Here is a 24,037-nt window from a genome sequence, read left to right as displayed (position 1 = left end):
CACGAGTCATGCAATTTTAAGCCATTTGAACCAAACTCTAACGCTTAAACTGCCAAAACCTTGTATCAGCATTGCGTGGATTGGTGCAATTATTTTTTGCGTCGCACTTTCGCTCATCTAATTTGTGCGGGAAACAGTCTAAATTTAGGGGACAATATTTCACGATGAAATAAACGTCTGAAATTCACGCCCCTAAACCCATATATCGCTATAAAATGGATCATATCAATATTCTAGAATGAAAATAAACTTACAAGAAAAATAACAAGACACACCTTTTCTGAATTTTAACATATTTTTTATTTTATATCACCATTACGACTTCACATTGATACCAATTTAACCAAGTTGTCTGCCCCTGCAACTTACAAAGTTAAAGCTGCAGGATTCAGAGTGGCATTATGAGATTTCATGCAGCAGCTCTTTCTTGTAACTAACAATTTTAAAGCCTATATTCATTTGGTTTTGGTGCTAAAATATGTGTGTGATCAACAGCGCTGGGATTAAAACACACAGCAGTTTTTTCTGTTGCAGGAGCTCGCACGCGTCCGCGCTTTTATCAAAACTAACATTAACAAAGATTTCCATAGCCCCCACTGATTATGCTTTTGATGCACTTCGCAAAATCTGAAAAAGCTCAATGCGTGTGTGTTTATCATGTGTAGCGTTTACAAAATAATTTTCAACAACGTTTGTTAGAATCTTAAGAGCACCTCATAAACAATCAACTGCCTCTTAACTTTGGACGCCGACACAAAGGAAAAATATATATCATTATACAATACTTTTACGGTTTGAATTCTACCGACTCCGAGTACAGTGTTGTTCTTTCGTTTCCAACCACCAAATCTTCCAATCCTAAATTTTTATTATCAACGTTTTAATACAACTTTCATTCGTCGTTGTTCAATTTGCGCACACAAACGCTGTCTCGTTTGTTTTGCTATGGATTTTTCTCTCTAAACCACTCCGAAGCTGGATTAAAGCGAAAATGACACTTTTCTACTGAATTGTCGATGCGAATAGTAGGGCGCGCATGATTTCAAAAGAGTGGACTTTTAAGGGCTGAAGATTCGCCCACCCCAAAAATCGCAGTTTTTATTTGGCAGCGAATCTCGTGAGCGAGAAATGTATAGACAAGAGACAATTGGCGCGCATAAAACATTTTTTTTTCAGTATACAAGTGAGAGAAAAGCCTTTCTAAATTTGTAGTTGAATTGTCTGCAGTGTATTATTATCGAGCCATTTTAGAAAAAGAGTGAGTGATTTTTCAAGAAGTTTCTAGAGTATATCAGGTATCCTATTTTGCTCCTTTGATATGGCATGACCATTCAAAAATAGTTCTTATTTGGATCGTTTCCTTTCTGCCTGTTTTTCGTCTCTACGAGGACTCTCAACATTAAATGTAATTGTACAACGAGTTTGTCTAATTGACTGATACAGATACAATCCGCGTTGCTTCCCAAAGTAACTTTGCGATACACAGAACATCGACAATTGAATATCCCAGGGTTACACGCAGGAGTTACACCATTGCTGCGAAATGCAAGCTTGCTTCTCTTTACTGACAACACAGAGACAGACTGCGTGAAAAGATTGGTGAGCCTTTCCTTCACGAGGGGAAATACGTGATATGAATAACCGGAATAGAGAAGAGCGAGTTTCAATTAGTTGACCAAGCAGTATTTTTTATTACGAAGGAAACACGTGTATCTAATAACTCATCGCACTGTTAATGATACCAAATTATACGAAGACTGATCTCTTTATTGGTGGCTCTTTTTATTGAGAACATGAACGGCGAAATGTTGAATTAAAAAAATTTATGTCATTTGAATGAGCAGATCACGTTAAGGAAAAAAGGAAGAAAACCGAATGATGTAAGAAATAAACAGCAAGTAAGAAACTTTTGTCTTAAAAAATATTCACCAGGTAATTTGTACCATTTTGCCCCTTTCGATGAAGGTAAAAAATATCACTATATTCTCAAGCAATTAATTTAGGATAAGCATATAAATAAAAACTTAATAGAATAATATGAAGGCCACCTGCAAGGCCATTTAATGCTTCAATTTTTGGTCTTTTTAAGGCCCCGGCCCTCTGAAAAAGAGAAAAATAATGCTCAATGATGCTATTTAATAATCAATGCATGCCAAATAATGTACATTCAATGTAAGAAAATTCACTTTCAATCTTTTGTCTTAGTTAATAAATTAGTCTGCAACCAGAAGTCGAAACTAGGTGAGCAGAAAATGTCTGTAAGATAAAATAGAAAAGAGACAACATTTTGTCACGTTTTGCATAAGTAACTCTATAAAAAAACCTGGTGCAAATCCCAAGCTAAAATACTAAACAACTAAATATTTTCATTGCGGCAGACACAGATTGGAATTTAGACTCTAGTAATTAAAACACGAATAATTTTTCATAAAATCAAATTATTCATGCTGATGAAGGAGGCACTCGAGGATTCATTAACAGAGGAATTTTACACTGGGCATACAGTTCTCCTTGAAATATATTTTATTAAATATTTACTATAGAAAAGACTAATTAAAAATTCTTCGATTTCAAATCGAGAAAAATAGCAGAAGACAGAGTCAAATCGTTCTTGCCCCGGGAAAATGGCACGAAAGTAATGGAAATTACTGTGCAATTTCCGTCAGTTTAACTCCTCTGATAATTAATTGTAAATTTTGATAATGGTTTTATTTTGATAAAAAAATATAAAAGTGTAAATAAACAAATTAATTTTAGATTTAGTTAGACACGATCTCTTTCATACTTCCCAACTAAAGGTAAATGTGCCATAGATGAAGCGGATTTTATTCAGAGTGTGTTGCAAACTATACGAGGAAGCAAATTGTCAACACTCAAGGCAACAGGATTGATGCACACTAATCTTTACTATTGACGTTTTGTTGTTCAGCTGATGTTTATACCAACACGCGATCGAGGATCATTCCAACAACATTTCCAATTTAATTTTAGTGCTTTGGAAAAATTTCCACCGTTCAAATCCTTGGATAATTTTTTTTAGGAGTTTGTCAGATAATCTGGAAAAAAGCCAACCATTCCTTTGATCTCGGATAATGGTCACAATTATAATATTTTTTTACCAACTACACACAGCAGTTTAGCAGGCTCAAAAAACAGTTTCACTTATCAGCTCATTGCTGCCGTCGACTTTGCTAGCTAGTTGGTCCAGCCCGAGGCTGCTGGCAGTCGTCACCTTATTACTACTACGTGAGCTCAATTCTGTGGTCCTCGAGTGCGCGGCGGCGGCGTCGTCCGCGCCAAGTACATCGTTTGGACCCTGTTTTGCGGCTGCGGCGTCGTCGTCCGTCGGCTGCGGCGTCAACGCCGCGCGGGAATGCAAACTAGAACTGCAATTAGTGTCTCGCGCGACCACGCACACGTTCTCGTCAGACGAGCACTCGGAGCAGTCGTCCGAACTCGAGCTCTCGTCGTCGCAGAGGGTGCCGTCGTCGCTGCCCAGCCAGTCGTCGTCGTTGTAGAAGACGGAGTCGGAGCCGATCGAGCGGGCGTCCTCGGCCAGCGTGGCGCTGCCGCACGAGGCCAGCGGCGCCGCCAGCATCATGGCGCGCCGCTGCCGCTGGTTCAGCTGCTTCTCGCTGCTGCACGGCGAGATGTCCGGCGTCGCCTGGATCACGTTGATGTTGATGGCGCAGCTGCTGCCGCCTCTCTGCTCCGCAGACGCGAGCCCGCACCCGTCGACGCCCAGCCTGTCGCCCTCCACGCGACCTTTGACCCGCATATTTGGTGCAAACACCTGTGGACAGTAAAAATTGTTATTTGGATTTGAATGAAAATTCATCATTTGACGAGATGATAAAACGAACAAGGGGAACGCACCTTTTAGACCGAAAATTATGGTCTTTTTTCGTTATCATTTGATGGTGCATTGGATAAAAGACGACAATTTGCCAATATTTCCCGTTATTTATGATCCACGCGTTCGTAATTTAAAAGTCAAGACCGTACGAAATTCAGTGCCATAATTTATTGAAAATAGATCGGAATTAAATAGCTTTATATTTTTGGATTCTGCCTAGCAAGATGGATCGAATAATGTACGATTTTTATTTTTATTCTTTAGCTAAAATTCGTGATTTATTTTAAAAAATTTCAATAGAACACTGCTCTGGGAAAATCGCGTGCAGAAGTTTAACGGCTCTTAGAAGGATTAACACCTTTTCTGAGATAATTTACATAAAATTAAGATTTGTTTGTCTCTTAAAATGTTTGTATGACTTTACAGGAAAAAAATAAGTAAAAAAATGAGTCAATTTTTAAAATTGGTTTCCCGGGATATTGGGGAGAGAAAGAGTTTCCAAGATTTAATATAAAACAACGCAAATTTCATCAGTTTTCCATGATTTTTGATTGTTTGTTTGCTCAAAGTGCTTAAATTCTTTTGTGAAAATCCGTTTTACACTTTGTGTGGGGATTAATTCAGCTGTTCTATCAGTCTATTAAGAAGTGCTTATAACTATATTAAGTTCATGCGTAAAGTCCTCTCTTTATCCTGAGCAATTTGAAGATGTGGCTCAATTTACGGCTACAGGCACTTTAGTTATAGCCGCAAGAGGAAAGTTTCATCATGAGCGGAGGGAGCTAAGCGCTACTCTATGTATTAAAGTTATGAAATTTAAATTTGCACACGCCGTGATCCTGTTTAAACCGGAATCCAGCTTCGAGATGATAAATTAACAACAAAAGATTGCTCGACGCAGCAATGATGAAAAGGCCAGTTAAAATCCCACCAAAACAACATTAAAATTTAATGAAAAGTGAAACCGCAGGCCAGCGAACAACAGCACCACTTTCCCGTTTTTGCACGCTTCACGCCGGTGTGAGAGGACTAATTTTTGGTGCAGCACGTTGCTCGTTTTCCATAAAAAAAAGTTGGATCAAATGAATTGCGAAAAAGTTGTTAAAGTTGCTGCGCTTATTGTTAGGTGTGAAAGCCGTTGGCGAAAAGCGGTTAAAAAAGTCGCCGCAGCGCGCTTGGCTCTTTTTATTGTGATTATACGACCCGCAGGACAGCCGCGACGTGCGGGCATGCATAACTCCTTTTTTCGATGCACTCTCCACGCTTTCCCTTCATAAAGGGCAAGAGAACGCTTTCGTTTCAAGCGTTCTCCTTTAAGCGGGTTAAAAATAGCGAAAAATCGACGGACTTCCAGCGCTTCCGATTCCGCACCGCGATTAGCAACACATGAAAAATAAAACCACGCCGACAGGTAATAAATTTCGATCGACACCTGCTCGTCTTTAATCACTGACCATAGGAGGAGGCAGCCCCAGTTCCATGAGACTGCGGTGCTCCAGGTAGTAGGAGCTGTCGGAAGACGAGCCCGTCGAGCTGAGACGTACTCCGGGCACCGTGAGAAAACTCGAGTTGCGACTCGCACTCGCGTTTATGTCGAGTGAGGCGCGCTGCCGAAACTCCGACGGCTCGCTCCACTGGTGGCTGCTGCGGCTCGGCCAGCCCATCACCGACCCTGGCAGACTCTTGGGCTCGAAATTGAGCATGTTCACGTAGCTACTATGCGAGTATCTGAAATCAGCACAATTATCAAAGTTAATTAGTTTAAATTCATGTGCACTGGAAAAAGGAAAGCAGCCGCTAGACCGAGATGACTTTATGGGTAAATTTATAGTTTTAGAGAGAAAAATTCAGTTGATATTAAATGTAACTTCCTCGGTGTATCACGAGCTGTTTGTTTTTCCCTGTAGCAGAAAACATCTATTGATTTCATCTGTAAAATTATGATATCACCATGTGTCTCCATTGGAATATCTTTCAACAGTAGGAAAATACATGACTTATACGTTGCGACGGGATTGATGCTTTATTATAAGTTAATTTCTTTAATTGTTCCCTTCCCACGCCCTCCTTCCTGGTCTCTGCATTCGGTACTGACAATGAGCAGCAGCCGTTTCAGTCCCTCAGGTCTCGTTAGCAGCAGGCAATTAAAAACGCAGCAGCAATCTGCAGAGGGATTTGAATCACAGGCGATTGCAATCGATTGACTGAACTCACTGACAATTCCCCGAGAGCACATGATGAATTCTATAAATGTCACCAATCACCTTCCCTACATTATAGCCCTTTTGAAATCCTTAATTAGAATCACAAAATTCCATATTTGGAGCCGACTGCTACAGTGCGGATTTTGCTATGCAGCAAAAGTAATTCTGACGAGGCCTTAGGGACGGAAGCAGCCGCTGTCCAGTATGAGATTTTTCAGTTTTACGCTTTTAGCCACTCATCCATCAATTAATATAATTTGGAATAAAATACAATTGATCGTTTTAGATTGTTTCCAGATCCATGACATCAAAAGAGTTTCCTTAAGTAAATAATTAATAAAATTTGCTCCTTTACTTGAACAACTTTTAATTGAATTTAATAGTCAAAAAGGCAAAACTCATTTGTAAGAAAATGAATAATGAAGCATGATCAATTCGCTGAAGCAGCAGAAAAACTTGAGCAAAAAAAAGCGTTGGGCCAAAGAGAATTGGATCCTGTGTTGCGTAGTTGGGTTGAGGCAAAAGATAGAGACCATCTGATAAAACTTTGATGCGTCAGCAAGGGCAGCATTTTCCCGGCGGATTTTACTTTTAATTAAATTTTGTCTTAAAAAAGTTTGGCATTGTGAATTAAGGAGTAGCAAAATTTACTTTTGCTCGAAGAATCTTTTTAAAGATGAACATTATATGACAAAAAGTATACAAAATTAAATCAAGGTCTGTTTTAGTGGTGAAAATTTAATCTTTTACTCAAAAAATGGGGGAGACTCTATTAGTACGTCCCCCAACCATCATAATTCACTGCTTATTGTGAACATTATAACTTTCTAATAATTACGTCATGTCCCACACCACGTGTTTTAGTGTGTTGACTTTTAGCGATTCAATTAAGTGTTTAAATGTACATAAAACACACACGGCTTTCCACATGACATGACATTTTTTCTTGCAATCATCAGGACTGGAAATTAACCGGAAAAACGAATATTCATTGGTGGCAGCATAACTATTTGACACTTTTCCAGCTAAGTAATTCTAGAAAGTCAGTCAGAACGGTTGGTTATGCGTGACCCAACAAATATTTAAAGTTTCTCCCAAAACTGAACAAAGGGAAATATTGACACGAAGTAATTGAAAACCTTGCATCTGATTGCATAATTAACCTGTAAGTGACATAAATTCAATAAATATATCAGTTCAGTTTTATTTTGTTTATTATAACTGGCTATTAAGGTAGATTATTTCCATACAAACCCCCATAAAAAATTAAAAGAGATCAAGCAACAGATTTTCAAATAGAGAAATATTAATCTTATAGACTATTTCTGATTTTAATTTTTAACCATCGAAATTGATTTGAATTCAATGTCGATGTACTTCCCTATTTAATTTGTTTGTTGAAGCAAACATGATTTCCTCCTTTTCTGTCAGCTCCTTCTTTATATTTTTAAACTAGTTCTAATTTTATTTCATACATTCAGAATTTAGGAATCAAGACAAATCAGAACAAAAATTGACCCACATCTTTGTTTCGGGAAAATTAAAAACAGACTGAATATATGGTTCCTGTATTCTTTACTCTAATTTCTAGTTTAACATATAAATAATGAAGATTTTTATTTATACCTGGTAATAAATTTTGTTGAAATATGAACTCACCTGGTCCTTAGCGAGGCAGCAGGCGCGCTCATGTTGCCGAGGGAAATCCTTGGCGAGCAGAAGGTGGGTCCGTGGGCGTCGTAAGGCAGCTCGGACACGACGTCCATCTCGACGGCCGCCTCGGACGCGACCGACTTGGCGCCGCGGCTGCACTTGCTCTTGTAGATGACCAGGAAGATCATGAGGCTGAAGAAGCCGCCAAGGGTGGCCGCGATGCGCACGCCCGTCATCACATCGTACGTTTTGAAGAACTCGATCTTGTACAGCTCTCGCTCGCTCAGGGTCGAAGTCTGCAGGCCGTCGTCGGGGGTGGTCGGAGGCGGCACGGGGGTGGACGAGGGGCTGCTGGAGGCGGGGGTGCTGCTACTGATGCTGCTGCTGCTGCTACTGGTCAGGGTAGTCGTCGCGGCGCCATTCGTCTCAGCCGGGTGTCGCGGCGGCGGTATGCTCATTTCCTGTCGGCCGCGCGCGCACCAAACTGGCTGCTGCTGCAACCAAGTAAAGACGCTTAACAGGCTTTTGACACGACGCATTAATACACGCACACCGCGCAGCCTGGCTTATTTCTGAATTAATTACACCTGTCTGCAGTGCGTCACCTGCGCTGCTAATTTCGGCAACCGCAAAAGGCTTCCTCCCTCTCACCCCATTTATCATTTTTATTCCAGGCATATTTAAACGGATAAAAATAGAGTCCGTGGCCGGTAGAATTATATTTTAGAGCACATGATCGATGGTAAATATGTGTTTAATCTTGCGCCTCAATTAAAAAATAAGGCGGGTGATTTTTTTCTTTTTTGAGAAAATCACATTATTGGACGAGGGACGTTTGGACACTACGCTCTAACTCCTTGTAAATAGGCTCCAAACGAAATTAAAATTTTCAATGGTGTCTATTTCGATAGTAAAAACTGTCCGTTGCAAGAGGAAAAGAGCCAAGAAATATTCGTGCTACGAAAAATTGAGTTTGTTTCTGTCATACATTTTCGGCTTAGAGTTAAATTTTCTAAAGGTTTTGGTTCCATTTTGACATGCATATGTACATGTTTTGTCAAATAAAAAATTACATCGTCATGCATGACAGTTATTTGAAACAAACTTATATTGCAAAATACAAAATATATTCAGAAAAAAATAAAATGAAAATTAGGAAAAGAGGGGTATCGAAACAAGGAACAACCTTTTTTAAATAAATCGATCATAATTAATTTACCTGCATGTAAAACCGTAAAAATTGTCAACAATGATAATTATTTTTCTTTTGTATCTGAACTGCTTAATTTTTATTTTATTCTTCAATCAGAAAAAATGTGCAAAATTTATTACACTAAAACATGCCATGCATAATGTTTAGTACTTCAACCATGAATCTCTTCAAGAAAATTTAGCTCGTATTAATTTTCCTAATTGCCTAATGAAACCTAGCCCTTTTGTGATTAAAAGTTGATTATAATTATTAATTTGGTACTGAATCAGACTGCAAATAATTAAGAGATGAAAACTTTTCTTATATAGTCTAATAATTACGACCGTATTCACTTGATAAAATCCACTCAGTCATGCCTTTCAAATCAGAAAGTGCATTTTCCAGGAATTGCTCCTTTAACAGATGCGTCTGAATCGTTTGAAGGGGCAGAATTTGCGCAAAACAAAGTGAAATGAGAAATATCGACTATTCGTAAAGTTTTGCCGCATCCGTGATAGCGCGAGCGCAAAGTGCGGAGTCGAGAGGTGCTTTGCCTGCTTTCTAAGCATAAAGAAGTGCTAAGGGCGTTACAGAACTTTTATTTTCACGGCCTGGGACCAACGAAAAACGCGCGAGCTTTTAGCAAAAGCCGGCCGGCGTTAAATTACCTCCTTCAGTTTCCACCCCGTAACGCGTGCCTGAGCAAAATGGGACACGCTCGGTTGGGTGCTCCAACAAGCACGTCATCTTCGCTCAATGTCAACAAGTTATTTGAATCAAAGTTGCACACTCAATAAGCTATTTGAGTAAATTCACGTTGCCTGTGGAGCGATATAGCTTTTCTATTTATCGTTCGTGTTGGAAATTCTGTTGAAATTTCGTGTGAACTATATCAATGCCCTCGTTTGCTTTTAAATGTCACCTTTGACGACTGATGTCATTGCCCGTATTTACGTGTGAACATTCTGGAAGAGTGACGCACGAGACGATCAATTTGAAATTTATTTATCAATAGAGCGCTGCCATTAGCGTAAATTTAGTACAAAGGGTGAAATTAAGAGCATTGAAGCGAAAACACTATTAGAGCGAGCCCGATGAAAAGGAGATTGATCAGAAATTCTAATAACAACAAAGGGAGAGGAGAATACACAAACAAAGGCAGAGAGACTGCCGCACTAATTCAGCGTTAACACGGTAAACAAACAGATGCAGGCAGCCGGCCGTGCGCCCATTCAGCAGAACAATATCCAACTGCTTTTACGTGACTGATGCACCGAATGTAAATGACAGAGCCATGCACATACTGGGCTTTTTCCCAAAGTTAGTTCGGAATTGCGCGAATGAATCACGTCATTTTGAAGGCACTTCATGACGCCGCCGCTGGGACAGACAGACAAAGCGTCCATTTATCAAATTTGACACTTTATTGCGCTACGTGACACCGCGAACTAAGTGGGTACGACAGCTTTATTGAATATTTTCATTCCGGCGTCTCGTGATGCGATTGGGGAAACGAAAATGTGCCTGCTGCTTCAACTGTTGCCGCTGAATTATTGACCTGCAATGGCCGCTAAATATAGAGGGAGAGAGCGAGAGCGAGGGCGCTCGCGGAAAAGGCAAAATTGGCTCTACTGCTCTCCAGAGATGGAATTAAATTACAAAGGGACACGAACACAGCGGTCGGCTGAAATATTAATTGCGCGGCTTATGCCAAATTTAGCCGACTGCCGACGCGTGTTTTTTGGCCCATTAAAAAGCCATGCCGCGCGCGGCTTTTACGCCCTGTGTGCCCGTGGCGAGAAATCAAATGCATTTCGCTGGGAGTGCGCGGGCAAAAAGCGGCAGCGCGCGGCGCGTCAAGTATTTTATATACTGAAGTAACTCCGGCGGAGCGAGTGCATTCGAATAAAATTACGTTCGGCGCGGCGGTGAGAGCGCCGAGTGGATCAGAACAAAGCCGGCAGCGATCAATCTCGCGTTGAAACGGCGAATCCAGTCGCGACAAAAGCTGCTGGAAACAATGCGGGCAATAATCTCCGGTATGCACGCGCGTCAGCTGACAGCACTTCTCTCGCGAATTGGCATCCTCCGCCGAGATTTTCTACCAAACACGGAGGTTGGAAAAATAGATGCTTTTTCCTTGGCAACAATCCAGATGAGACGGCAAATTTATGCACACCGTTCGGCCTGTGCAATCAAAGTCACATGGTCGCTCGCACGTAAAAGTTATCGAGCGCCAGCGTTTTACTTGCAATGCTATGGCGACGGATTTCTTTTGCTTCACAAAATCTCAAGAAACCAGATTGGATTTAATTGAGGTGTCAACCGCAAGAACATAATTATGGGCATTTTTTCCGGTGGCAACATATTTTGAAAGTGAATTTTATAGTGATTAACAGACTGAAGGGCCGCATGCAAATTTTTCCCCTTTTTTGCTTGTGGCTAGCGGATGACCACGTGACCCGAAATCAGACATCTGGAGTGTGAGACGAGGCAAGAAAGTTGCTAACAAAGTAAAAAAGTTACATAACAAAACACTTGTCGCGAGAGGGGAAAACATTTCCCAATTTTCGGTTGCACGTCCATTAGTCTTCCTGACACGATTCCTATAACATCGGGCGCGATATAGCAGGATATTACTTTTGCGATTGGCACAGCACCAAAAGCAGTCCATTATGCATTCTCATGCCTTCGGCGGGCAAACAACAAAGATTGGCGAAAATCAATCGCGAGAGTAGAGCACTACAGAGGCAACACGAATATCACGACAAAAGGCAGAAAGGTGGAAAGGCACTCACCTCTCTCGCTCACTCGGGGACTTTTCCGCGCAAAACTCGGTCAGTGGCTGTCAAGTGTCATTGTGTGCAGCACGCGGAGATTGATTGGCGGTGGTCGGTGGGCCGTGCGTGCGGGTGGCACACGCAGGCAGCCCTCGAACGCATTCCCGCCGCCCCCTCGATGGGGCTCGTGGGCTGACACACGTGAGGCCGAGGGGGACCGTGGCTGTCGCTGCTGCTGCTGCTGTAATTAAGACGGAGGCGAGCGGGCACCACGCATCTGCCACTTGTAGATCAGGCGTCGCGGGGGTGGGGGCGCGCCCGGTCGCGGCCCCGGGGCGTCAGGTGGGCGGCCGGCGGGCCGCTGCCAGGCCAGCAGAGGTCATGGGCGCCGATCGGCCGAGATTTGCAGGTGCGGAGCGGCGAGGAAACGAACGCGAAACGCGACAACCGAGCCAGTCTCGGCGGCTCGATCCTCCTCCTCGACCCGAAAGGGGGCAACGCATGCGTCCTGCCCGCCGTTGCCGCCGCTGCTGGCCTCTTCTGCTTTATTTGTTTGGTTTGCGATGACAGCACCATTCGGGTCCGCCTGCTGCAGCCGCCGCCGCCGCCACTGCTGCCGCCGCCACCGCGCTGCGTCCCGTCATAAAGGGGTGCGTGCCGCCGTCGTGCCGACGGACGTGCTCGCGTAAACTCGCGCGCCAAAACCAATATACAAAGTGGGATGATTTAAAATTCTCTTCCGCCTTCTTTCGAAACGCGCCCGCCGCCTGCTCTTGCTCGCGGTGCGTTTTATTGCGTGAGCCGGTATCGATCGGCGGCGCACTGCTCTCGCCTCCCTCGCTCTCTCGTGTCAGATGTCAATAATAAAATGAGTTTGTGCAGGAGGGTCCGAAAGTCGCATGTTGTGCCCAGCTTAAATACGCGGCGCCGCCATAACCACCTCGTTCCACGCGGATAACTTCACCCCTGACCAAAATCCCTCCGAGCAGCTGAGCCCTCGGCAAATAAGAGCACTGGATTGTTCGATTTGCATGTAATGGATCTGGAAGTTTGCGCGTAACTTTGTTAGAAGGGTCATTTACATTTCCCTTGAAATTATAAAACAATTAAATCTCAGTGATAGTTGGATTTCTCAAGGGATGACAACTGCTGATTGCAAATTAAAAATTTCAACAAAATAAAAAAATTACAAAAGTAATTCCCATAACTGTACTAAAACTGCGAATGGCTTTACTCCATATCACGTCCGCATTGCGATGACTCCAGAATGATAAATCAGTTTTTCGCTAGCCTTGTTGCCCTTTCCCATCTGTTTTATTTAACAATTTACACATGCGCACCATTATACTTTTGATGAAATTATATGATAACAAAGAAACTGATAATAACGCATTATGTCCCCCTTTCTTGTACTAGATGGCAGATCTTTCAACCCCTCAGGCCCATATCCGAAGTATTTTCCTAGAAAAATAAAATAAATATCATGGTTAAGAGGACTGGCTGCCTCAATTTGCAGAAAGCAAGTGAAAATTATAAATTTGTCACCGCACACCCGCTCAATATATATATATAGTGAATTGTACAAACACGTTCATAAAAATTGCATGTCCCTCGCTCTCATATTACAGTAATTGCAGCGCAATTGATTTTAATCACTACCAATTCATTCCATTATTAGCTCGTCATTCAGTGTCAATCAAATATTCATAAGTCTGCTCTTTACGCCTCACTCAGTCCAATTTGACAGCACTAAAAGCCCAACGATCGAGGGGAAAAGTGTCGACACGATTTCAGCGGAACATGCATGTCGGACCCTCCCTCGGTGCGGCCCGACGTGTGGCATTGGGTAATTGGCGCCGACGCTGCTGACGAGCGGCAAACAAAACGGCACCCGGACGTGGAAATGGAATAATTCCGCGCGTCTTCCGCGCACAATCGCCACTAATTACGCGAACCGCACCTTTGCAGTCGCTTTTCACAACCTCTCACCCTCTTGTCGGCCGGGTTAATTGAACCGAGCACGTTGCTTAATCGCGTTCGCTGGTGCTCGCGCCATAATGCACAGCGCTGATTGTGAGTAGATAGGGTTCGAATTTTCACACTAGCCGCAGAATGTTAAGGAAAAGGAAGATTTTTTATTTTTTCTAGGATGCAAATTAAACAAAGGCGGAATTATTGAAGTGCAAGAGTGAAACAATTTGGTTTTAATTAGTCAAAATTTGTTTTAATAATGCCAAACAAAATGATTTACTTGCTTTAAATTGCATAGTGTATATAGAACCATAATATAATAATTGCAAAAGAATTTGATAAATTTAAAACGAAGTTCGCAATCAAAATACTGTAAAACGGATTAATAATTCTCATGATCCTCAAAATCTCCGGAAATTTTTAATACCACTCTGAAGCGACGGCTTGTAGGTTGCTGGATAATTGAATGCACATCAAAAGACGGACGAATTAAGCAGAGTTATTATAGCCCATTAATTTAATTGGACTGTCGCGAATCACGCTTTCTCTCTCGAGGGGTAACTGCGTGATCACATCCAAAGCAGGCTTAATTAAAAATTCACGCCCCGTAATTATTTCAACGAGCACGGCAGCTCACACTTTGCGGCTCTGCAAAACCGCAGCGCGCACGACCGAAAGGCCGAGTTATGCAACCTGTGTGACGAGCGTGTCCAACAGGCTGCATGCGGCGAATGCCAGGCGGTGAGAAAAGCGAGATTCACTCACGACAAAGTTTGGTCGGTGGGTCAGGTCGCAGGGGGAGGAAGAAGAGCAACATCGTTTGAAGAGCCAAGTTGCCCAAAAAGGCGGCCGAGGGGTCTGAATAGATTGTCCTTGGGCACAAAACCGATTCAAATGAAGGAGTTTGCAAAGGAGTTGGCGCTCTTTGCCGCGCTCAAAGGGCCGCAGCGGCGAGATTAGCAGCGCATTCACGAGACGGCCTTGGGCTTTTGAAACGAACGAACCAACGAGAAAGGAAAAACTGTTTCTATGCTTATTTATTAATGTTGTAGCAAAGTGTTGTTTTTCTGTGCGGCTGAGGAAATAAAATTAATCATGACGAAAGGAAAATCAAATATGTTGTTGCATTGTCTTAGAAATACGATTTTATTGAATCTTTTTATATGATGATGAATACAACATTTATGACTAAAGAATGCCATTAGAACCACAACTAGGTTGAATAATACATTATTGCCTCTGACAATATATCGTAGGAAAGTCTTAATTTTTTTTCTTCTCAACGGCGATAAATCGGTTCAACGACACAAAAATCAAAGACTCACATTTTGAGCTTAATTGAATACTGCGTGTGTGGAACATTCGACTTGAACAAACACTTTTACCGAACGATGAAGAGTTGAATAACGTGTAATCTTAATGATGCGACAATGGAAACAAATTTACTCACATTTAAGTGCGTGTTTTAGGCCGTAATTTGGAAAGCAAAAATTGAGACGCCAACAAACTGAACGTCAGCACAACTGGGGAGTAAGTTTCATCAATTGGTATAGACATTGACTGCAAAGTTGAAAACACTCATAATAAAAAATGCATGCATGAATTGTATGGCTGCGCAAACATCAACAACCATTGGTGTGGCATTAATATAATTGTTATTTTTCATTGGAGCGTCCCACTTGGAAAAAACTTCTATGGAATGTTGACGGCGGGACGAGACAAATGACAAAAGTTACAACGAGATGGAACCAGCCCAGTCTAATCGTAAGCGCTTTGTGTTACACACGCGACTTCTAAAACCACAACCCTCGCGGTGGTTTGAAAGGGCAATTTTAGAAAGAGCGCTCTCGGCTTCTACCTGATTACGCATCATTGTCCTGATGGGTCTCTTTGAAGGCCAGGGTCTCCTGGAAGATAAGTGCTTTCAGCTGCTCTTTTGGCAAGTCGTCAAGCTCCATAGCCAGGCGGAATGGCTCTTCAGCAACAGGCTGTAAAATGGGACAGAAGAGAATGGTTAATCTTCAGAGGAATCTGGTTTTCTCGTCGTTTTTGTTTACAAATTTAAAAAGTCGTTATTTTTCCACCCCTTTTGAGCAGCCAATGACGTGGAATATCAAGCGCTCTTGCTTCTTTATTAAGAGAAAATTGGTGGAACCCAAAAACGTTGCAGCGCGATAGAAATAATATCAAAAGGACTGGGAATTGAACACGGTATTATATTTTGAGTGGGTTTTTCATTTCAAGCAATTTAATGAGAAAGAATCCGGCTATTTTAGACCTAAAAGCCACTCTTCATATATCAAGAGCCTTACACTGTCTATAATAACCAAGAATAATGAATAAATCAATGAAGTTATCAACAAGTTATGAGCAGTCTAATAAAAATTTGCTGTTCAGCGGATATAATGAAACAATTTTAAGCATATTTTTATGATCTTGCTGATCATCTATTTCACTGTATGTTGTACTGTAGAACTGTACATAGAGAAAATGCTAGTGGACTTAGTTCCCAAACCATTATTTTAATCTAGCAGATGAATTTTGCCTAAAAATAAAATTCCTCTAAATATTACTTGAAATCAAAATCCTAAATAAGCTATGCCTGAAATTGTGATGTAATTAGTATGATGATTGCTAAAAATGTAAACAAAAGCCTCTCTAAACTGTCTATTTTAGCTTCAAACCCATCACAATGAGCTATCATAATTTGTAGTAAAAACCCGTCTTTAATCATTATTTATAACTTATTATTATCCTTGAAAGAAGAGGCTCATTTAACATACGCTTTATTTTCTATAGGTAATGTAAAACTGACTGTGTTTGTTGTATGAAGGGAGCGAATTTTGAAGTTACACATCATAGTTGTGGAAGTAAAATTTGGATGTCAACTAAAATCAAGTCAGTTTTATTAATTTTCTATGAAAAATATTTGTGTGAGGGATCAACCGAGTTTTCATCAAACCAATCAATAAACCATCAAGTTCTAAAAATTCTAGCATGCTTAATAACTTTTAGCTTACTTAGTAATTCAACTGAACTTTACTAGGCTAGCACATTTTCTTGATAAGATGTGAAAAACAATAAATGCCTGCTGAACTCATTAATCGACTTGTTACTAAAATTAGCAGCATCACTGAGCCATATTTAGATTTGAATTTGTCAGCGAATATTGAAGAGGGCAAGTTCATGTTTACGACAAAACTCACCTCATCAGCTGGGTCATAATACTGCTCTAAGTAGGGATGGGCCAAGGCGCTTTCAACTTCGATGCGGTTGTGGGGATTGAACGTCAGCATTTTATCTAGAAGGTCAAGAGCCTTCGGGTCGGCGTTGGGGAAAATCTTTGTCCATGGAACTTTCGGCTTATATGGTAATGATTGAAGGTAACTTCTAGCCTGAAAATCGATAGAAAAATTAAGCAACGCCGATCGATGTACCGCTCTGTCGTCTTACTTTCTCGTTAATGATACACTCCAGGTCGGCTTCGGTCGGCGAACCAAGAACACCTAAGATGTGGTTCAGTTGGTCCAGGTAGTGCTTCCCCGGGAAAATGGGTCTGTTTGAGAGCATTTCTGCGAGAATGCAACCCACTGACCAGATATCTATAGATTTTGTGTAGCCCTGCCAAACAAAATCAATTTCAGAACAGTTGCAAAGTTGTAACTTCGGCAAAATACAAACCTTAGAGTTAAGCATGATTTCAGGAGCACGGTACCACCTAGTAGCTACGTATTCAGTCAAAAATCCTGTGTGGTCGTGGCTTGGATCAGCAACTCGGGCGAGACCAAAGTCACAAATCTGCGATTGGATTATGCGTTAGCCAAAACAAATGCGACAAGAACTGCTTACTTTTAGATCACAAGTAGTGTTCAGAAGCAAATTGCTCGGCTTCAAGTCTCTGTGTAGCACGTTGGCCGAGTGGATGTATTTCAGTCCGCGAAGTATTTGGTAAAGGAAATAGCAAACATGGTCGTTGCTTAACCTCTGGAAAGAGTTAAAAAATATATCGGATTGGGTTAGAGATTTAAATTAGGATTGAGTTTTGGTGAAACTTTATGAAATTGTCGATATGATGAACCAAGATTGGCAGAAATAATTTTATTCTCAACCAGCAAAGTATTTATAACCACTCTATTTAGATTTCCACAAAATAAATAAAGAAACAAAGTGAATAATATATGCTGATTGGGAATGTTTATTTAATAGCAAGAAAAATAATAACCTTCGTCAGGCGGCTGAAATGAAATTTACAAAAATATGTGAAACTTATTAAAACCAATTTCCAAAAAGTAATAACAGCTATAAATTTTTGCTCACCTGCGTTTTAAGAAGTTTATACAGGTCTGTTTCCATCAGGCACTGAACTATATACACATCTTTCATCTGGTCGATGGTCGGCGCTCTCAAAATGTCTCGAATGTCTATGATCTGCAAACATTCAAGGGTGAGTCAGCGTCTGCATGTCAGAGTCTAGGCTGCAACTTACATTTTCATGTTTGAACCTGGTCAGGATTTTAATCTCACGCAGCGTGCGCTGACAGTAGGTCTGGTGCTCGAATGGCGAGATCTTCTTGATCGCCACTTTGGTCTTGGTTTGGTTGTCGTAAGCGGACCTGCGAACATGCGAGAAAAAGGCTCAAACGACCGTGTTCCGGGCGCAGCGCAAACAAACAAAAAAAGAAATGGCTTTTACGAGCACTTGGTTCGGCCGTCGTTGAGTTTGCCAATTTTCCCGGCCGTCGAGAGAAGACCGGGCTACTAATTGAGTGCTATTTTTGACGCGGCTGGAACAACAAAACTCGAGCAGCGCGCCGAATAAATGGCGGTGGTGCTCGTTCTTCCTTCGCGCCCTTTTGTCTCTCGAGTGGCATGGAGCCGCGCCAAATATTCTCGATTGCCACTCGAGACGCCCTCGCTTTGACCCGCGGCCACAGATCGCGCAGCAGCCACCTGCTCGCGGATGCGGCCGCTCCTGCCTGCCGGATGTCACGCCATTTACGCGTGGCACCACTCGCCGCGGGCAAATCAGCATCGATTTCCTTCTGCCGATTGTGCGTGCGTGTGTGCTCGAAAAGAGAATGATGCGAAATTGAGCTCGGCGCCGAGTTTCGAAATAAGGCCTGTCTTTTTATTGCTCGATATTGTTTTACTCGTGTGCTTTTTATGCTCGTCTTCATCATAAAAAGGCTTCGTTAGTAGACGCACGAAACAACAGAAAGATTGGTTTGAAATAATACTGTCGCAACATGCTCTTAAATTTCCATACTCGTTATTCTTGCTTGGCATTAAGGCCAGTGCAACGCACTATTTTCATTCTTGATTAAGATTCAAATGATAGAGCTCCAGAATGCACCAACGATGAGTCTTTGCGCAAGTCTTCAGAGCTGGGAACCAACAGCACCACCATCGATTTGTGCGTTTGAGGCCCATCTGCTCTAATTTCAAACTAACCCTTCTTCATACTAGACTTGAAATTGCTTTCATTTAAAATGAGGAAACCTTTGGTGAAGACAAAAAAGCCACTTTGATTCGTTTACTCAATTTATTTTGCACAGATGGGTCGGCTGAGAGTAAAAAATTGAAGGGATGTGACTGAATGTAACTTTTTAATTAATTTAGCTCTAAAGAATCTTCGCAAACGTTTATTCTTAGTTTAAAAGAACAATAATTGAGGATTCATCTAGACGTAGTTTTTGTTTTTACGACATTTTTTAGTGGCGGCTCTTAAAAAGGAATCTTGATTTAAATGGATTTAAAATAAGCCGATAAAAACCTCTTTATCTTTAAGTTTCGACATTTTTATCAGCTCATAGTTCACTCTTTCAGAAAAAAGCTTCATCCTCTCGCGAAGAAAAATTATTATTCTATATTTCCAATTTCCAACACACTATTCAAATTCCGACTGATTCCGATTGCGGTCAATGCGAGCGTCCCACCATAAGTTTCCCATAAAGACTAATTCGACGAGGCGCAGTAATCGCGATAAAATTGCGGAGCGAGCGCGCATAAATTACAGCGGTGGCGGAGCACGACGTCGGAATATATGTATGCATGCATGTGTTCTGCCTTTGGAGGCTCAGTGAGTCGGCGGAAAATCAATTTGACGCCAGCGTTGGCAAAGTTTTCGGCGCGTGTTGACAAGCTAATTTCGCAAGTGAGCCGTGAAGGATGAACAGCAGCACAGAGATGAATGATGAACGGAGCGCGCGAAAATGCATCTCGGTTGGCTGGCTGGCTGACCTAGTTCGGCACTGCCGGAGCCAGAGCAACGAGCCGCCCGAACAACTTTGCCCGCAAATAAAGGAAACCCTTTTAGCTGATAAAAGCGGCCGGCCGGCCGGTTTGCCCGCCCGCAGGAATGACGAGCGTTGTTGTTCCTTCCCGCAGTATGGAACGAGAGAGGACGAGAGCCTGGCTGGCTGACGGGCGAACGAACGCGTGCGCCCTCCAATCTCGCCTCGCGAGGATGTGACCGGCATGGCAAGGTTGCACACCTCGGCCTGCGGGAAAAGATGATGTTATGGGGGAGAAGCGGCGATTTCGTGTTTGGCCAGCCTTCTCCAGTGCTGCCGGATACACTTTCGCTATTCCGCATAATGTTCTCGTAGCTGCCGGCACGGATGAGAGGCATCTCGACTTACAAGGCTTGCCTTTTAGGTTCCATTTTAATTTTAAAGTGAGCAACAGGGCAAGTGTGCCCCAGTGCATGCCTCATCGACCTCCAACTAAAAGACAAAAATTGTAGTAAAGAAAAACCTTAAATAGGGAAAAAGCTCAGAAAGAGATGAGAGGAAATGTTTCATTATGTAAGCTTGATCTCACTGTCAGTGATAATTTGTCTGAGTTTATTAGCATTTTAATTACGTAATCATCGAGTAAAAATGTCCCTAAAATTACAAAAGAACATTTTTCTTTCCTAGAACATATACTATGTTTTATTTTGCTCTCCCGTATCTGAAGTGCTGCAGATATTTCGTTCTGTTATTTGAGTTAACAAAAAGAGAAAAATACAGCTTTTGCCAAAAGAACTCTCTCGTAATGTACACACAGAAGCTTAGGCACGAAGAGCTAAACTAACAGAATAACAAAAAAGACGTGGAATTCTGGTGCTCGAACGGCGTTTGCGTTGTTATGGTAACGCCTCGTCTAAAAAGGCGAAATGACATTTTCAATGACGTTGACTGATCGTCTGCTAAATTTCAATATAATGCGCATTGCACCGGTTGCGCGGCCCATTATTGGAAGAGCGTATGTATGTGTGCCAGCTTTCAACACCTTCCATTTCATTACCATATTGTGTGTGACGTAACTATAAATGTAAGTGATGCTACAATTAGCAGCTAATTTAGAAGGCGGGAAACCTTTGCTCGATTGCAAAACATCAGCGCGGCGCTCAGAGTTTAATTGAAAATCAGCTTGGTAGAAGCAAATAATAAACATCAATGGCCGCCGTGGATTTCTGAGAAACGAGACGAAAGCGTAGATCACTGAACGAAACTCCCTCACTGTTTGTCAAAGTGGAAGTTTCAGATAACTTTTTCTTGAATGCAGCTCTCCCTTCTTTTGAGCGTGCGACAAAAGAACAAGTGCTTAAAGATTTTTTTTGTCTTTCAAGAACAGGAAATATGGGAAACCGCAAATATTAAAAAGAAAAAAAAACACTGGATTTTATGATGTTTCAAAAGGAAACAATTTCAAACTAAATCACAAACAAGCTCCGAAAAAGCTACTGAACATGTGGCGGTTAACACCGCTTGCAAGCTGCACTATGGAGACGAGCCCAGTATCAGATTTCGAGATGTGGTATTAGGAATTTCCCCCAGTGCACAATTGGTTTAGCATTTCAAAGACCTTCATCCAAGACCACCGGTCCATGGCCAGGCTATGTAATTTTTCGATGGCGTTTTAGGGTAGTATCCATTCCTTTGTTGAGTCGCTTTTACGGTGGTATGATTTTAAGAGGAGCCAAAAAATTATCTTTACCTAACGACGGCTGGAAAGTTGAAGCGTTCTCCTCTCTTTCAAGAAGGAATCTCTCATAGAGGATTAAAAGTTTGTGCTCGCTCCTGAATGATTGAGTTTTTAATTAAGCAGTTCTGGGAAACCAGCGGCGCCATCTTCTATTTATCTTGTTGGGCAAGAAAAGTTTGGTGGGGCAAATTTAAAAGTGCGGTCGCCCGAGATAACGACTTTTTTCCCTCGGCTTATTGTGCGGAAAATTCATTATGTTAGTGGTGCTGGTGAAACGCTCTCCTTTTAATTAAAAACGTGACACGTGCGGTCCACCTTGTTTTCTTTTTGGCTTGCTTGTTTGTTTTCTTTTTGGGCTTAGCCCTGAGCCACGCGCGCGACCAAACGACGATTTAGCCTGCACGCACACGCATGAAAGAAACGAATTGCGGGGCATAAATCAGATTAGCAGTTAGCGACGCCGTGAATTACATTGGCCGACGGGAAAATTCAACCGCACGCACTCATTTCTCATTAATATTTTGCGGCAATCCGCTTAAAACGCAAGGAGTGTCACACTGATCTCATGAAAAATGGGTGCGACTGCCAAACAGCGCTTCCCAATCAAAATAGCAGCCATCGCGATAAATTTCTACCAGAGAAAAATCAACAAATAATGTGGTGCTATCAATATGACTGCAAAAACCTGTCAACTGCCGAACTGCCTCCAGCTATTTTCAGTTTAATTGTCTGTGTTGGTTGATTTTGTTTGGACAAGTTGTGCAAGGCAATTTGCCAAAATCGAACTAGACACTACCATGACGTGCGGCATTTTGTTTGATAAATAAATGCATTTTTTCCCAGCAAGAACTGGAATAGAACTACTGGTTTTAAAAATGAGATACCCTGAAGGAAAAAGCAGATATTTAATTACCTAGGCTGAAACTGTAAATTTCTTGGTAATCGAAAGATTTAATAATTAAAACCAGATGATTCGGAGAAAAGGATAAAATATAGTCGAGAATTAAAAATTTTAAGGCAAAACTTAAGTTCACAAATGATAAGCTCCCTTGTAAGTATAATAATATAGATAGCAAAAATATGAATTATTTCCGGGAACTCAGGAATTTTACAGTCGATATTACGCAGGGAAACAAAGTAAACAAAAATAGTCAGAACCAAGCATATTGGCCACATAAGTTTACAAAAAAATGCAGAATATAAATGTAATTTGTTTTCAGCCATGCCATTTACATACTTCTGTTGACACTAGAACGTAGAATGTTTAAAAAGGCATGAGTTACTACAATTTCAATTTGGAATAACAAACGATAAAAAAATTCCCTCGCTATCGGCGCTCCGACATCACAGACCAGATGAGCAGCAAAAAATGCATTTTGCTATTTTGTTCTGCGCGTAGCAACGGTGGCGAAACCGCAAACCAAGAGTGTCAAACACAAAAGTCAAATGTTTAATGCTGTTTTGATAAAGTTAGAGCTCCTAACCTCATCGTTAAGCAAGCTGGAGTTATCAAAACCGAGATAAAAAAATACAGAGACACGAAGTAGTGTAGTTTAGTAACGCTGATATGTACTCGCTGTTATTTGTGCTCAAAGCATCTGCACACCTTGTATTATGTATCTAGCCGAGTTAGAAGTGTTTTTCGGCTTTAACGAACACAACGCTTTTAAAGGGACCCAACCATAACAAAACAAATAAAAGCGGCTGGCCCACATAAAAATGCACAAGGAAATATTTATACAAGAAGTGTCGCTCAAAAAGCAGCCGAGGACCCCGACAAGGGATGTCCTGGAGGGGGCTTTTCGACCAAACCTCCGGGGCAACAAGTCACTCAGCTGCGGGGTCAGCGACGGGGGCAGAGAGTGCGTGCGGCGGTCTGCATGCACACGCACAAGGGGTGGCGGCACACTTGTTGTACGGATACTCACACGACCATCCCGTAGGCGCCCTCGCCGATGTAGGCCAGGTTGGTGTAGCGCGGGCCCACCTCGAAGGCCTGACCCCGCACGATCTCGGCCGCCGAGTTGCCGCTGCCTGCGTCCGTCGCCATTTTGACAGCAAGGGGCCGCCGCTTTTCCGCGTTTTTCCCGTTCGCCGAGAGCGCAATGAACACGGACGGCGAAGCAAAACGCAAACAATTTGCGGACAAGATGTCAATAAACAAGATCGCGGAGCAGCGACACCCGGCGGCGCTGCGATCGCCCAGGCGGCTCCCCGGCGCCTGCCGCTGCCAATCGCGACGCGCTGCGCAGTGCGCAACTGCAGCTGCTCTGCACGACGCTCGCCTCCACGCGCGGACGCGCGCGTTCGCCCAGCAGCGGCGAGGTTCCAGAGGTTAGCACTTGTCAGGGCAAACTCTAAATTCTGGATGAAAAATGCATTATGCCTGCCGGCTACGCCAGGCCATGCT

At 42.2% G+C, this 24,037-nt stretch overlaps 2 protein-coding genes across 3 annotated transcripts; both read right to left on the bottom strand.

Annotated features, from left to right (window-relative positions):
* Positions 1–276: 276 nt before the first annotated feature.
* On the bottom strand, positions 277–12,448 carry LOC135941934 (serine-rich adhesin for platelets). 2 transcript variants are annotated; one of them, XM_065487748.1, is made up of 4 exons: positions 11,704–12,448; positions 7,720–8,204; positions 5,311–5,584; positions 277–3,793 (listed from the first exon to the last, which is right to left on the bottom strand). In XM_065487748.1, exons 2-4 carry the CDS (start codon positions 8,169–8,171, stop codon positions 3,146–3,148), a joined length of 1,374 nt encoding a protein of 457 aa, XP_065343820.1. In that variant the 5' UTR covers positions 8,172–8,204; positions 11,704–12,448; the 3' UTR covers positions 277–3,145. The 2 variants fall into 2 exon arrangements, with proteins under 2 accessions (XP_065343820.1, XP_065343819.1); XM_065487747.1 differs by having other exon boundaries at positions 7,720–8,207; positions 11,704–12,446.
* A 2,325-nt stretch (positions 12,449–14,773) lies between these two features.
* Positions 14,774–23,818, bottom strand: rl (Mitogen-activated protein kinase rl). Its single transcript, XM_065487749.1, has 8 exons — positions 23,556–23,818; positions 18,143–18,269; positions 17,974–18,084; positions 17,506–17,640; positions 17,338–17,454; positions 17,110–17,277; positions 16,863–17,051; positions 14,774–15,644 (listed from the first exon to the last, which is right to left on the bottom strand). Exons 1-8 carry the CDS (start codon positions 23,675–23,677, stop codon positions 15,519–15,521), a joined length of 1,095 nt encoding a protein of 364 aa, XP_065343821.1. The 5' UTR covers positions 23,678–23,818; the 3' UTR covers positions 14,774–15,518.
* Positions 23,819–24,037: the final 219 nt, after the last annotated feature.

The sequence above is a fragment of the Cloeon dipterum genome, chromosome 4, assembly GCF_949628265.1.
Source record: "Cloeon dipterum chromosome 4, ieCloDipt1.1, whole genome shotgun sequence".
In the NCBI taxonomy this organism is placed as follows: Eukaryota; Metazoa; Arthropoda; class Insecta; order Ephemeroptera; family Baetidae; genus Cloeon; species Cloeon dipterum.
The sequence above is the reverse complement of the archived record's forward strand: the minus strand, read 5'-3'. Positions and strand labels throughout refer to the sequence as shown.

Coding starts and splice junctions, on each gene's coding strand:
- rl (XM_065487749.1), bottom strand. CDS start 23,677: ATGGCGACGGACGCAGGCAGCGGCAACTCGGCGGCCGAGATCGTGCGG. Junction 17,455..17,505: donor ACACTACTTGTGATCTAAAA/GTAAGCAGTTCT, acceptor ATCCAATCGCAG/ATTTGTGACTTTGGTCTCGC. Junction 15,645..16,862: donor ATTATGACCCAGCTGATGAG/GTGAGTTTTGTC, acceptor CCCATTTTACAG/CCTGTTGCTGAAGAGCCATT.
- LOC135941934 (XM_065487748.1), bottom strand. CDS start 8,171: ATGAGCATACCGCCGCCGCGACACCCGGCTGAGACGAATGGCGCCGCG. Junction 5,585..7,719: donor GCTGCCTCGCTAAGGACCAG/GTGAGTTCATAT, acceptor TGCTGATTTCAG/ATACTCGCATAGTAGCTACG. Junction 3,794..5,310: donor TGGGGCTGCCTCCTCCTATG/GTCAGTGATTAA, acceptor TACTGTCCACAG/GTGTTTGCACCAAATATGCG.